This window comes from Anser brachyrhynchus (assembly GCF_964034855.1).
Source record: "Anser brachyrhynchus genome assembly, chromosome: 11".
Taxonomy (NCBI): Eukaryota; Metazoa; Chordata; class Aves; order Anseriformes; family Anatidae; genus Anser; species Anser brachyrhynchus.
In genome coordinates, this window is record NC_137706.1 from 10,461,201 (window position 1) to 10,476,837 (window position 15,637).

The 15,637-nt window shown below is 45.0% G+C and overlaps 1 protein-coding gene across 6 annotated transcripts in view; it reads right to left on the reverse strand.

The window, feature by feature from the left end:
- BBS4 (Bardet-Biedl syndrome 4) overlaps positions 1-15,637 on the reverse strand; it is a 41,903-nt gene that overhangs the window by 12,898 nt on the left and 13,368 nt on the right. For 4 of the 6 annotated variants that reach the window (XM_080607293.1, XM_080607295.1, XM_080607294.1 and 1 more), the window contains 7 exons: positions 11,405-11,484; positions 7,285-7,348; positions 6,361-6,419; positions 5,649-5,721; positions 3,780-3,833; positions 1,831-1,958; positions 7-61 (listed from right to left, as the gene is read on the reverse strand). In XM_080607293.1, coding sequence (XP_080463419.1) covers positions 7-61; positions 1,831-1,958; positions 3,780-3,833; positions 5,649-5,721; positions 6,361-6,419; positions 7,285-7,348; positions 11,405-11,433 — 462 coding nt within the window. In that variant the 5' untranslated portion in view covers positions 11,434-11,484. Of the gene's footprint in view, positions 1-6; positions 62-1,830; positions 1,959-3,779; positions 3,834-5,648; positions 5,722-6,360; positions 6,473-7,171; positions 7,349-11,404; positions 11,485-15,637 lie in introns of those variants that run through there. The other 2 variants (XM_080607292.1, XM_080607297.1) reach the window with 2 other exon arrangements.

Sequence of the window (15,637 nt, forward strand, 5' to 3'; positions counted from 1 at the left end):
CAGTACCTGCAAATAAATTAACCCCAGTTTTGTAAGGAGGTCTGTATTTTCTGGTGAGAACCTGTAACACAAAAGCCAGAGAGCTGCACTGTGTATTGGCACTTCTAGAACAAGGTAAATACAGAACATGGCATCGCTATGCTACAGTACCCTAGCGTCACACTAGGAAATTAACTGTTATTATTAATAATACCCAAATATTAGAACAGTTACCATCATGGGGACTTCCTTTGAACAATACTACATCTATGATTTCAAAATGCCTTATAGATATTAATAAGAAGTGAAGGTAGCTGTTTGAAATGGGTCTGGAAGCACGATAAGAGGATGTGGTTTTATTAAGCTTCACAGTGAGCCTGCACAGTGACCTGGAAATAGAAAATGGGGTTCTCCTTCATCTCCCATAAATGATCCTGTAAATCCCTCCCCAGCTTCTGGGGCCACATGTGACAGACAATCCTCAGCGTTTCTCATGGATCCCACACATTCATCATCAGACTTGCCATTCACTACGCTACAAAAAGATTACAAGCTGTGGACTGCTCACCAAGGCCTTGTGGTACACTGCAATCCACAGGCACTGCTCTGGTAGTTAACACACCTCAGACAATATACACCACTGTTCAGCACAGCAAGGCTTCAAATTCAAAAAGGATGCCCTTAGTGTTTTCAGTTACTGTATGCAACTCCCAAACCCTCATGGCTAATTTGGGGTTCAGGCAGCAATGTTGTGAACACTTTTAAAAGCATCCCCATTCCCAGGAGGTTTTGAAGAGATAAATAGCATGAAAAGAATAGCAACAACAAAGTAGAAAGGGACACTGTATGTTTGTGACCTCGCTTAACAGAAGTGAATTTTCAAGTCCCTGCTATCAGGTCTTAAGAAATCTAGTATGTACAATCACACAGGCACACTTAAATCTCAACTGGAACAAAATCTGTGTGCCTGGTGGAAGATAAACAGAGAGCAGTGACAGACTAACCTGCAGCTGGTAACAGCAGACTAAATGCAGTGGGCAGATGAGAACAAAAAGAAAAAAGCAGGAGCAAGGAGGAAGGGAGGGAAGGGGAGCACCGAGATAACCAGAATAAACCTGGTAAAATGCCTAGCAAGGATTATTTACGTAATAAACATTCTAGATTAATCCAAATGTCTACCCGACCCAATATACTACCAGAGAGCAGCCACAAGCAGATGTGTAAGAAGGAAAAATAGCTAGTACAAAATGCAGATCCTCCAGTGGTTTCTGACATGCTCCTGCCTTCCTTTAGTCTTCTGCCTATATTTTTAAAAGCACTTGTAAATCAGACGCTCAGGAATGTCCTAAAAAAGACAGATTGGTACTCAGAAACGGTGACAGGGTGGGAGAAACTCACCGTGCACCAGCCCATCTCCAGTCTGCCTACTCACACTCCTTCAAACGCAAATCACTCCATGTGAAACCCAGCAACTGAGTTTTGGCAGACAGTCGGGGTTAGAGAGACAGCCGGGGTTAGATCTTTTTGGTAGAAAAACCTTTGGGATTTATGAAGTCCGTTTGGGATATGTTTGCTCCGAGGCATTTCTGTCCATTTGTTTTCCACTGTTTCTTGGCAGACCTTCAAACAGCTACCTTCTTCCCTGACATGTTGTCAGCAGGAGGAGGACTACAGCTGAGAGCAGAGACAGCTGAAGAGCTTGCAAAGTGCTTGCTTTGCACAGAGACACTGTAATTACCATTAGCTTTTTAACTGTGTCCTCAATTCAGATCTGGGACACCCATCAAATTTATCCTGGCATAAGATGGGACATTGACAGAGAAAAAAAAACAAAAAAAAACATATTCTTACTCTATTGCTTTCTTATAGACTTCAATGGCTTTATCAGTCTCCCCCTCCAAGAGGTGAATTTTTCCCAGCATCTTGTAAGTCAGATCGTGTCTGTTGAGCTCCAGGGCATTGTTTAGCTGGTCTCGTGCCTGAACACACAACCAGAGAGAATAAAAAATAATCAGTGATTATTGCTTGGTGAAGCAATAGCCCAAGAGCAATCCACAGCAGCAAGGGAAAGCGAACAGCAGCTAGCACCCCCTGAGCTCGGAGGGCCCTGCTAGCAAAGCCCAGCCCAGCTAATTGTTGAAACAAGTTCTGCATCGGGGGCCATGAGCTTTCTGGGACAGAAAAAAGCAAAGCAGCACGCTCCAAGCCAAGACAAGAGGCAACGACCTCACGAGGAAGAGAGGAGCACAGGCCTGTTCCTGTCCTTGAATTTGTTTGCTTTAAGGGAAGCCTCAGACCTGTGAGGTTAACAGGTACGTTACAGTTTATTCCTCGCTAAAATGCTTACTCCAGCAGCAAGCAGGGATTGCCAAGTAAACCAGGGGAATGAATCAGCTCTTGTCAGGCACCCACCGCTCCCCTCCAACAGGAGACGCTTTGTAGCATGTCCTCCTCTTACCTCCTCAGGCCTAGCCAGCAGGACTGCAAAGAACATTTGCTCTTTCTGGACACACCATATATTAGAAAGAGAAATGCTGATGTGTTAAAGGAATTCTGCAATATGGGGTAGTTGTTACCAACAACTACTGAAAAGATAGCCATCCCCATGGGCTTCGTTGTGTTTTAGATGTCCTCCAGGAAGTATTCAGCACACACTGCTGCCCAGGGTGACCAGTACCTCTCACTTATGGGAAAGCTGGCAGGTTAGCAGGTCCCAGTATGGAAACTGCTAGTGCAGATAACAAATTCCATGTATGAACCTACACTCCACAGCGTCCTGCTTTACAGCAATGCCTTCAACGGGGAACGCAGCAGGGTTTTGCCTGCAAGGACCACAGCATTCCACCAGAAAGAGCGGCAGGGAACAATTGGGCCAAACTGGGAACAAAGGCTTTCTAAATGCTGTGTTTTCCCTCACAAAGTAACCCCACAGGATCAAGGGCAGCTCAGTGCTCACCACGAGCACTATGAGGAGGGTTAAGTGAAGAGTTGGGAAAGGCATGCTCAGACCAGGGACCAAAAGTCCATTTCAAGTTCCTTATTGCCTCAAAGGCAGCAACAGTGCTGTCCACACTGCAGCTATGCTTCTTTGCAACTTCTGCTCCAGGCTTGGTGCAAAAGGAGCTTCAGACACAGCAGCAAACCCTGTCCATGGAGGGAAGGGAAAGAGGTTCCCACTACACCTCCAGCACACAAACTTCATGACTTTTCTCACTGAATCCCGCCAGAGACAAGGGGAAGCTGATTTTCCTTCAGACCAAAGAGACCATGCACAAGATGCAGCAGTTTGAGCTTTATGCTGGGGAAACAGTTTGGGTCTTAACCATCACACTTCTCTTGCTGCAAGAAGATGGAATTGGCATGCTCAGTGGATTGCTGCTCCTCACAAAACCTGCAGTGTTTACCACACTGGTTTTAAAAGGCTCTGAAACAGATGCAGCTCTTGATGGAGCACAGCTGGTTTTCTGCCTAGTTTGAGGCGGCTCTTTGAGGTTCCTCAAACATTCCTTTTAAGAACAGAAATGCTCTCTGTAAATCCTAGTTCAGAAAAAGCCTCCTGGCCAGCAACAAGGCTAAGCTCAGTTTCACTCTTGTCCAAGTTCACAAACTTTCAGCTGACTCAAAATAATTCAACATGCAAATGAGAACAGACACAGCTCACAAACTTTTGCTCCCAGAAATGAACACCGAAGCAAAAAGCTTCCTTGATACCCAGCACTGCGAAAGGTCCACCTCAAACCCCCAGAGTGTGAAATTTCCAGGACCCCGCTTCCCATCTGTAAGATGAGCATTTGCATTACCTTGTTGAAATGTTTCAGGTACATGTAGCACACCCCCAGGTTGTGGCTGATCTCCTGTATGAAACAAAGCAAAATAAAACCCAATCAGCAGGAGGTTTGAGATGCGATATGTAATCTACCAGTGCCAACAGTCATCGCTGACCGGGACAGGGAGACTCCCGGCCCGTACCCTTCTTGCTTTAGTTCAAATAAACCTATAAATTCCAGTTGCTCCAGCAACCTACAGAGCTAAAGTGCGACAGGATGGGAAAGACTACAGCACAGAAATGACAATGGTCTCTTTGGAGAACACGGAGCAAAGAGCGCTTTTTTAATGTGACTCAGTTCCCAGTGAGATCTCTGAAGCTAACACCCATTGCCCTCATGGGTGGCTCTCCGTCTACCTGTACAATCACAAAGACACACACAACACTGCATCCATCTGGACAAAATTTAAAGATGCATCTAACTTTCCAAAATAGAAGTCAAACATCAGAAGGGCTGATATCCAGGATCTCTGGCAGCTGAAACATGTTTGCAACACAGTAGGAAGATCACTTTGGCATCCTAAACACTCTAGTGCCACTGTAGGGAACAATCATGCCTCTAATTCATCGCCAACAGTGTAACAGCCAAGCTACTTGTCATCTTCCTCACCCTGGCACATCCCGCAGAGCTGAAAAGCAAGGTCCACAAGTTCCTCGTTTCTATTCTGGTAAGCATTTTACTGCTTCATCAGTTTAGACGGCCTTGACCTTTCAGAGGAAACTCTCTTATTTACCCTCACAATGACACTTTCCTCGATGTGGCTCTCCAACTGTGGAGAACAGTAATGAATCAAAGAGCTACTCCTGGTTACTGCGGCTTGCAGAATGAGGCAGCACAAGCGAAGAGCACAGGCTGCTGCCAGTGCTGAGCCAGGTATAGGAAATAACTGATCAAAATGCCCACTGAAGTCTGCCTGTTGTGGCTGTAAATAGGGTTATAGTCATGCCAAGCACATACTGCAGGTAGCTTGGTTAGCTAAGGGAAGATCCACAGCATAAAAGGTTTCCGAGTTGTTTGGCACTGATGAGTTGATGAGAATAACGTCAAATGTATCCTTGTATCAAGACTCAATTTTAGACACACTGAGCACCAAAAGTACAGCTAAAGTCAGCAAGTGCATCATGTCTTAGCAAAAAAGATCACATGTGGTGAGCCTGTCTTAGAAACAGCACTTCTGCAGGCAAAACAGCCACCTGCAGAAGGCTGTCCACAGCTAACTGCAAGCCGTGTCCTCTCTCTTCTCACCCCTCTTGTCACACATCTCCCTTTGCAGTGTTCTTCCTTCATTCTTTCCCTCTTAAGAGGAAAGAGCTTATTTATTATTGCTCCTGTAGTTATCAGCCTGTATTTTGTCCAAGTAGATAATGCTTGGTAGATAAGAAGTAACCCTTTCAGCTAATTTGAGGGTGATCTTTTTCAATGGTGTTTTGCATTATGAAAGGATTCCCAATTACTCGAGCAAGTTTTAGTGATAATGAGGGTTTAATGATGACCGAAGGAGGCACTTCCCATACTGTCCTTAACTTCATCTAGCTCTTTGTACTATATATGGCTGTGTTAATACTAGTACTTTGCAAAGCTCAAACACGTTGCTAGATTCTCTGCTGCTCGTGCCCCAGGACAAGGTGTGGGTCTCTGCAGGCTGAGATCATGCCTTGCTCCTGCGATCCAAACCAGCGGCTGCAGAGCCTCATCAGCATCATCATGCTGCCTCTCAGCCCTGCAGCTCGCACTGCAGGCAGCATGAGCTCCCCTCTGCCTGGAACACGTTTGCAGCTGTCTCCATAAAACTGCAGAAACATCTGCATAGCACAGTAATCTCCAAATCAACACAACACTCACCCAGTCCTTTTCATCGAGTTTAGCTGCTTCGTTGTACACTTCAATGGCTGCCTTGTGTTTCCCCAAAAGAAACCTGTGAAAGCATTTCAATTTTTATTTTTTCTTGCTTTGAAACCCTGCTGTGCAACCACTATCACCTTTGCCAGTGAGAAATGATGCTATTTGCTAGCTCTCCAGAGACCTGCCTGAGAAGCCCTGAGAAGTTTCCAATCATGTCAGCACTGCTCCCTTTCAGGACCAAGGCCATTAATTCTGCACTCCCTTACATTATTGGAGATACAAGGAATGAATCCACAGGCTCTGTCATCTGCCTTTGTCTCCAAGGAAAAGCACAGGTGATCAAAAGCAGACTGGACTCTCAGAGACAGAAAGGGGTCTGCAGGGCAAGTTTACACTGCTCAAGGCTGCATCTTTAGCTCTGGACCTGGAAATTGGTGTGCTACTTCTCTCACTTAAAGCACAAACACAAATTAGAAAAAAAAATACAGAAAAAATAATTAAAAAAAAAAACACAACAATAGCAGCCAAGCAGATAACAGAGAATGTGCTTTAAAGGGTAGCCCACGCTTCTGGAAAGCATCTCAAGTGTTGATAAGGAGGAAGCATGCTTGGAATTAAGCAGCCAGGGATTCCACTTGATGCCTGGGAGAAAAACAAAACCTGGAAGGTCCTGGGTAGCACATCAAAGTGAAGCAATAAAAACACCACTCACAGCGATCGTGCCACCTGCTTGAGGTTGTCAGCACTTCGAGGGTTCAGAATGGAACATGTCTGAAAGAGTTCAAGAGATTCTTGAATTTTCCCCTCCAAGCGAAATATCAAAGCTGCAAGACAACATATACCAGGCAAATTAGTCCATTATCTGCAGGAAAAATGTACCTCTGACAGCAGGGAACTAACAGGGAGTACAGATACATTATAGCAGTACTTGTTTGGTCTTTCCCCTCCTGCAGCAACCTCATGCAGAAGCTGTGTGTGAGGACAGAATGAAAATACACGCAAAGGACTCGTGCTCGTTTGGAAAAAAAATCTGTTCTTAATGGTACAGGCATCTTGAAACCCTGGACAACTGTTCGTTACGATGCAGTCTGGATTTCTCCCCTCCTCCTACAGGCTGCAATAAGCCCTTGGCCAAGAAATCTCAGCTGTCCCCCAGGCCAGTCGCCTGCCAAGGTGACACACAGCCCTTTGAATTTCAACGCCCAGGTTTGGAGGGCGTTTGTGAGAGGGCAGAGGGTGGGACAGGCAGAGGAAGACCATTCTTAGAGCCAGCGGTAAGACAACAGCCACCTGAGGCACGTAGCTCTGACAGACAACACACACCCACAATACGTTTCACAGCACACGATCAAACACGACCCAATCGAACACCAGCACATCGAAGGCCAAGAGCCAGGAGTCCAAGGAGGAACTGATGACAAACTCATCAGTGAAGAGAAAACAGAAAATCTTGTCTCTGTTCATGTGATAATCCCAAATTTCAACACTAGAAGGTAGGTAGAAAGAAAGCCAAATATACTTACATATGAATTTTATTCCTGTTTCCTTCTTTTGTCCCCACTTGTTCACTGTATCTTGTATCAAAAGTAAGTGGCTTTAGCAATATTAAGACTTTCAGAGGCCTCATGTGACATACCTTGAACGTAGACAGCATATTCGCACCTTCCATGAGACTCCTGGAGCTGCTCTTTGATGACAGCCTGAAATGAGGAAGTGCAAAGACCACAGGGTAAATGTAATCCCCGTCTCTGAGAAGCCCATTTACTGGGTCACCATCACCCCCTTTCTAAACTGCAGCATGAAAGTTTTCAAACGAATATAAACCCTTCAAATTTTTTAATAAAGGCAACCTCTACGAAAGAAAAATGATTTCTGACCAAGCAAATGCCTCCTGCGGCCTTGATTTGGAGAATCTTTTTGCATGTGCTACATACAGCTGTGCTGTACCTGGGCGCACAGCAGAGTGCCCCGAAATACCTTGACTTCAAACATAACGCGACATGTTGGGAGACACGGTGCTTCCTTTCGTGACAGTAACGGTGGTATCACACAGGACACGACAAATACAACATTCACGTAACCAAATTTTGTGCTTGGAAAAGTCAGTATTATGACAGAATTCGCAGCTAGTTTTTGCAATATGCTGTATTAAAATACTACAAAAGTGGTCAGCTTTCAACATTTTAACAAAACTAGTGAAAGAGATTTGGTTTCAGCTACATAAACCACAACTGCACATATAAGACAGGCACTGGATTGCATCTGGGACAACTACAAGAGTGCGTGTAAGAGTGCAAATTCATCATTGTTTGTGAAGAGCATGGTGCCAGGAATACCACTGCCATTCAGTGCTTCTCTGTTCGTTCCCATTACCAAAGATAATTAGATATTACCTGGGGAAAATGCCACAAGAAATCTACGAAAGCATCCTCTGCTGATAAGGGTATCTACTCTAGGCCCTTTGTGAAGAAATAAATTGAATTGGAGCAACTGCAGCTGAGTCAGTGAAAGTCAAATGAACAAATGATGAGTACATGGGAAAAGGAAGGAAGAAAACTGAGGAAAATGTAAATTCTTGTTGGATGCACTCCTGCAGCTGACAGCTTGGGGTGCGGGTGCAGCTTGGCTAAATTCCATAGTCACACATGACCTGAAATTATAAAAGTAGCCAAAATGAGTGACTCTGGGCAGGATGCAAACTCTGACTACGAAGCAAATGCCCTGTTTCTGCTCTCTTTGAGGTTCCTCCTTTGCTCTGACGTAGAAGACAAAGAGGAGAAAGAAAGGAGGATTTCTGGGCTAACAATAACCTGGCGCTCGTCTGGCACTTCTGTCAATTGTGTGATCCGTACCACTATCCCCTGCCTCCGAGACGAATAGAAATGAAAGGACCTGAAAACAAGGAGGAAAATTGAACCTCAAACATAGCACATGGAAAGTAGGGTGAAGGCAAGGAGAGTTATTATTGAGAAACCTCACTCACAGAAAGAAAATTAAACAAAGGAAGGAAAAAAAAGAACGAGCGCAGGCTGCTCTTCCCCTTGGACATAACGCCCTCTGATCTCCTGACCAGAGACCCTCCACGAGCCTACATTTTAGTCTTTACCAAGTACTTTATCATCGGACATTCAGCTCAGACACAAACAAGGATCTTCTGAACACAGACATGCTACATTGCCCCATCTACATAAAACCAGTCTCAGAGCAAGAGCAGGCAATAGAGAGCTATCTTTTATAGAGATCTGATTAATTCTTTAAGCCCTAAAAATCCCATAGTGAAAGGCCTTGAGCTGAGAAATATGATCTGTAATCCCAGCGTTTCCTCCCAAGTTTATTTAACTTGCTGACAGAATTTAGATGTATTGGCAGGAGACCAACCAGCGTGAGTGATTTTAATTAATTAAAAGCATCTGGTAATTTTAATAATCCTTCCCTCACACATAACAGAAGATTTCTGTTATGAAAAACGGTTAGGGGGAAGAGCTAGAGTTGCTGCTGCAAGCAGAACGCACAGTTTATGAGCTGCCTATCTGAAGAGCAAGAGCTGAGTGATGACGACTGCTTAGCAGGGCCCGTCCCTGTGCTCCCCCCTCGTCACCCCCCAGATCCACTCTGCCTGCACTGCAATAGCAGGGCTGCTGCTGCCTCTGGCTCCAGGGGATGTTTGCCTTGCGCCTCGCTGGGTAGCGGAATCGAGCAGCCGGAGTTATCAATCTCGCGCTGTAATAAGCAGCAACATTGGTCAGAAGCTTGGCAACGCCGGAATAGATGCAGGAGCAGCACTGTAAGGGTTAAAACCAATTTAATGCTTGGATTTCAGGGAGTCAATGCTAGGAAACATTTTTTCCTTGGGCTTTTACACCGCTGACAAATAGGGGAGCTTTTACAGTTGCGCTACAGAGGAGGCATCTCAAGGCACTGAGCAAGAAGGAGGGTACAAGATCAGGCCAAAATTAATAGCATCACAGGTCATTTGTTTATTAGCTGAGTCTTAAAAGAAAATTGATGGATTTAACAAATGCCAAAATTATACTGAAATCAGTGAGTTTAAAGCCATTTCAGTCATCAGGGATAAGGATGCCACCTTTCATTTTTGACGGTATTGGCCCTGAATAACATGTCTGGGGCTGCCTATGCTCACTGCGTGTAAAGGCAGGCACCTGGGGCATCCTGTGTAGACCTGTAACCCCATCGGGCACCAGCAGAGAGAGCCAGAGGCTACCGGAGGGCAGTTCAGCCCACCTAGAATCTGCATTGCCTTCTGGACACGGCTATGGTTCAGAGACTGCAGGAGGATCCTGGCGTGCTTATGTTCTTATCTTCTTTGGGACAGATCCAGGCCTCTGAGCACACATTCATCACATCTGGGAGGAAGGATGGAAGATTATTTAACCAGCTACTGTCCGGTGCCAAACTCTCCCAATGTTACCACAAAAACACGGTTTTGTGAGCCAGGAGGAAGGAGCTGACAGCTACAGCGAAACTGGTCTGCCACAGGAAATGATATTAGCTGTCTTCTCTACATTTTTCCCCATATTTTACTTCCTTCAGTGACTGAAGACAACTTGGAGAAGTCAGTGCTCCCTTCAGACCATCCACACGGATGCTTTCTGTTTTCCTGAGCTGTACATCTCTGCACTCCACGAGTCTACATCCCATCAGGGAACCAGCAAACGTACAAAACAGGAAACCAACGAAATGCAGTCAGATCAACAGAAAAGGGAAGCAATTTTCTATTTAGATTACTAGTCCAGCCTCTGCTTAGATCTATTTAAACCAAGATCTGAGTGGAAATCACTCTGCTGACGATAGAGCCCTCCAGCTCCATTAATTAAGAGCTAAATGAATTTCCTCTGGCCTACCACTTTCTTAAGCACCCCCGGGAGTTCTCCAACAGAGAGAGACAAGTCCTGGCCGATCCTGATGTTTCAGGAGGAAAGAAATATTTTCAGATCTTCTTTGCACATTACAAAAACAGAAAGGCAACTCTTACACCCCTCCTCCTGCCACTGGCCCCATCATCTTCAGTATGTCAGGAAAACACACTGGTTAATAAACTTGTCATTTTCTTAGTCCACTTACTGTTAAATCTCAAATCAAACAACCACTTCCATGATACCCACCAAACTCAGGAGAAATAAAAGGGTGCAGCGTATCACATGCAAAATGAAAGAATTTCATTCAAGGATAGCCAAGATGTATTTTTAGACTTGGTAGAAAAGTATTACTTGATTGAAGTGCTTTTCATAGCAGCTCTGTAGGACCCTTGAGAGACCTGCACTACGGAACTGCATTATAATCAGTGTGGAAGACCCTGGGTATCACCTGGAACAAGAGAAGCTTGCAATCCTTTCATTTTCACCACTTCCAAACATATGGTGAGTTTATGGAGCACTCTAGAAAACTGCATGTATGAATCCTGATTGTAGTTGAGGATTTAATAAAATTAAAGCTGTTTTGATCCTTGTCTTAGTTCTACTTTCTTTTGGTCCCCTGATTCCAAGAGAAGTCAGGAAGGAGGGTGGCCAGGGCTCAGCCTTACCTCAAAGCTGGGATATTATGTTGGTGATGTACTGGTTTATGGGGAAAGGAGGGGTCCTAACGACCCTGTGGCACAGCAGGTGATCTGGCAAACCTGCAAGGCCATAGCTCTGCACCTCCCCTGTCCACGGCACAGCTAGGCCAGGCATGAAAACTATCATTTGACAACAGCAGTAAAGTACTTCCTCATGCAAAGTCTTGGCAGCAGCTCTTACCTTACACTCGTCGTAGTCTCTGCGAACATAGAGCAGATAGATGTACCAGTTTCTCCTCTCTAGGACGGGTAACTCTGGCACTGCATGTAAAATACAAAATGAGATTGATCAGCAGGGAACCTGGGCAAAGCATGAGAGGGATTCTGAACTGCCTGGTCTGCAAGCACAGCACAACTAATTTGAGAACAGCAATTGCACCCGTCGGTGCAATTAAACTTCCGACTTGAAACCTGGAGCCTGGACATACAACCCATGTCCAGTTTCATTTTATTTCTCAAACTGATGTGTAAAATGCGTTGTTTGAGACAGAGACACTAAATGAGGTCTCTTAGCAGAAAACAGAAAGGTACCACCTCAAAAGGCTTGAGGCATCTGCTCCTTCTGGTGCAGCTACAGGAGCAAGCAGCACCGAGCAGCAACACGTTGGCTACGTGCACATTTTAATTTAGCACTAACGCTGGTCTGATGGGATTGGTTTTTCCAAATACGCAAGAAGCAGCTTGGGGAAATGAGTTAGATTCACATTTTGGAAGTAGGGCAGAAGAATCAAACTTCTTTAAAATAAATTTCTGGGAGTGAATGAGAAGGAAATAGGCACCACACACAAAAGGAGACTTTGGAGATGTTGCCATTCTCGAGGTGTGAATAATTTAGAGAGGTCAGGCTTGGTTCTTTGAAACTGTGAAGGGAGTATGAAACATCACAGGTCTGAGCTACTGTGAAGCTACTGGCAGAAAAACCTATTTGATGCAGTGGAAGGGAAAGGCTTGTGCTCCGGTGTTTCACTCGTATGGAGCTTGCAGCAGAAATTATGGCAAATCACGAATGGATGTTGCTTAGTGAATTCGTGTTGGGTTTAAAAGTTTAACACGCTGCTGTGCATTTCATTAAGGCTCGAAATGTATTGCTTGGTACTCGTTTCTGCAGCTCAGATGCTGGTAGCTGAGAGGTAACCATAGCAACTGGCAAAAAGCTGTATGTTTGCAAGTCAATATTGTGACAGAAGCGTGGAAGGCAAAGATTGTCGCAGGGGCCGGGGCCGCAGGGATGGCCCACGGTCCCCACCGGCAGCCTGCGGCACGGGGCAGGGTCAGATGGAAAGCTGATGTGACCAACTTAAGGCAATGCAGGGATCAGGGATCCAAAAGCTCACATCAAATGCTGCTCCCTCTCAGACCTTTGTAAGAACGGCTTTTGCACACGCACACTCCCAGATCAGTTTAATTGATTTCCAATAGCTTTATGTTTTCCATTTGTTCTTCCTCGTGGTTTCCCAGCAAGTAAGGATTTAAAAGTGGCTACAAAATGATTTTTAAAAAAGCACTATTTCATAAAGAGCATAGAGGGCTGCTCTTCTGGACTGCATCGGGTGGTTACCTAATTCATTGGCAGGCTTGTAATGACTTCCTTGTGTAAGTTATTGCAGATGCCAGGCTCTGACAGAACTTTCTTTTCCTAGAAATACAGCACTTCGGGGTACTGGAAGTGAATTGCAGAAAGCAGCCAGACTTGCGTGCTGCCCCTGCGTGGCATCTCCTCTTGCCACTACCCAACACAAAATACTGAAACCGATGGAACATCGGCCTGACCTATTCAGGTACTCCTTACCTTCTTTTGTAATCATGGATTTAAAGGTAGGCATTGCAAACTCTATTTAACCATCAACATTCCAATTCCAGTCAGAACTAAAGTACCCTTTGCCAATTTGTGCTAGTAATACAGCCTAAAATTACAAAATCCTGTATCATTACAAACAATGGAAACTGTTTTAAATAGGAAACAATCAGAAGGGCCTCCAGACAAATCCCACCTGGTCTCCAGCCTGATGCCAGGAGTACTGCAAGCCTTACAGAGAGGTCGAAAAGAAATAGAGAGCACCATTAAACCTTAAAACATACAGAAAATTGAGCTGGCTCGGGTGTGTTCCAGCTGGGGTGGGAAAGACCAAATGACGTCAGACCCTAGATGAATGCTTTGGGATAAGGATGGCACATCAGCGAGCGGATGGTAGATGGGTTATTGAATTCCTGAAGGAAAGGGCTTTTTCACAGTTGTGGGACCAGAAGGACATTACAGTGCTGCCTACACGACGGCAATGCCTGCTGAGAGCAGTGCTGGGAACGAAGACAGAGGCGACATTCACCCAAGCCAGCAACACAAATGCTAAATGTCACTGCACTGAGCTGGGTATCGAGCTGCAACTGATCCTGCGCATGCACTTCCTAGCGTTGAAAAAGGCATCAGAGACTGAAGAGAACAAAGCCACCTGAAAATGAACACAGATTTTATAATGGATTTGAGCGTGAGCTTGATCAATTTACCATAATCTATCTCAAACATCTGCAGCATAGACAGGCACGAGCCACGGCAGTGTTTTCTTTCCTTGTCCCTCTGCCATTGTCCTGCTGCTGAGAAACAAGCAGGAATGGAAAGAAAACGACAAAATGGACACTGACATCTCACAAACACCATCTGCCTTATGGGTCTGAGACTGCAAAACCCAGAAGAGTTACCTAGAAGAGCTGGGCTGGAAATAAAACTGAGAGGAAACAAAAAGGCCATGAGACACACAAGTGAATGGCATTCACATCTGCAGAGATAAAAGGGTTTTGCTTCCCCCCGGCAATGCGCTGAGCTATCTCCTCGGATAACCATGTGGAATTGGGAAAACACATGGAGTTTTTACTCTCCTAAAACACATTTGGAAATAGCAACAAACCTGACTGAGATGACATCAGCATCCTTTTTCCTTTTTCCCGAAGATAAATAAATTGAAAAAGATAAATAAATTCTGATGTCTTTCGAAAAAGATGTCTGGATTAATTCGTAGATAAAAGTGATCTGAGCACAAAAGAAACACAAAGATTCATAGAAGAATGTTGATAGACTCCCTGAGTCTACTCCAGAAAGAAAACATCAATGGTTTGACCCTTTCTGTGAAGAACTCCAAGACAAACATTATGTACCAAACCTGGTGTGGAAGCCGCAGAGGACAGAGAAGAGAGGAAAGACAAAGAAATTGCGAGGAAACTAATAAATCATTAGACAAGAACTTGTCTAATCCACCCGAAAAGGGCTATGGGAAGCAAAGGACTGTTAACTGGGCTGTATGTTACCCACAGAGTACCTACAAACACAAAAATGGGTGAGGCGTGCCGTGCCGCGCAGCACTTGCTGCATTGGCCTCGACAGCAGCACGTGGCTGGATCTGGCCACGGGGCTGCTGCGAGGGGCACAAAGAAAGGAAAGAAGCGCCGGCACCACGCTGCAGACTCCTCAAGGGCAGGGATGATGGGGAACAGTGGAGTTTTCATGTGGCACAGAGCGGTTTGCAATCTCACCCTAATTAGAGACTGCAACCGGTTTCTGCACAGGGAAAAGCTACTGAATTTGGCCTTGCCGGGAGGAGCTGAGCACATTCATCACGTCCCTCAGGCTGCCTGCAATCCAATTTTCCACCTTTTTCAATACACGGACCTTCAGAAGTCCCTCGTATGTAACTGCTGCGGAGCGCAGGAAAACACGCTTTTCTTTGCCACCTTTCGCACAGCCCTCACCTACAATCCAGTCCCTGCGGGGATGCAGGGACCACAGGTTAGAAAAGCTGCTTCTGACCATTCTAGCAGTGAAAACAGACGTATTTTCTGTAAATCATGCTGATCAAGGGCCAGTCAAAGAAAACACAATTATCCCCAAACTGTATTTACAGTGAAAAGGGTTTATAGCTTGTGTAATTATCTTTTCGCCTCTCTTTTCTGAGAGTACAAAAGTCTAGTCTCATTAAGCACCTGCGACAGGGTGCCAGGCACCAAATATATGATTAAATACCTCAGTCAAGAGACAGGCCAGTTGCTCTGCAGTGTTTTGATTGAATTCAAAAGGGAATCCATCTGATCCCCCTCTTTCTCTGTGGCCAGTGATTGATTGCCCAACTTGCTCCCAGCAACGTGATTTTTCTTTCTGACAATGCGCCTTTACGGAAGTCACTGGAGTGGAAAACCCGACAGAATCGGAGGAAGATCATCAGGTTTGTATCTGCGCTGCACTATCATCACTCTTCACTCCATTCATCCTGTTATAGATTTTCTCAAAGGACTGGAAAAAATAAAATCAGAATTGTCCCCTTTTGTGGAAACCTCCCTAGGAAATTACTTTGTGCTTGTGTCTTCATATTGGGTAATTACAGCCTAGATACCAACTATCAAACAGCGGTTTTCAGATTTAATAAAAGCC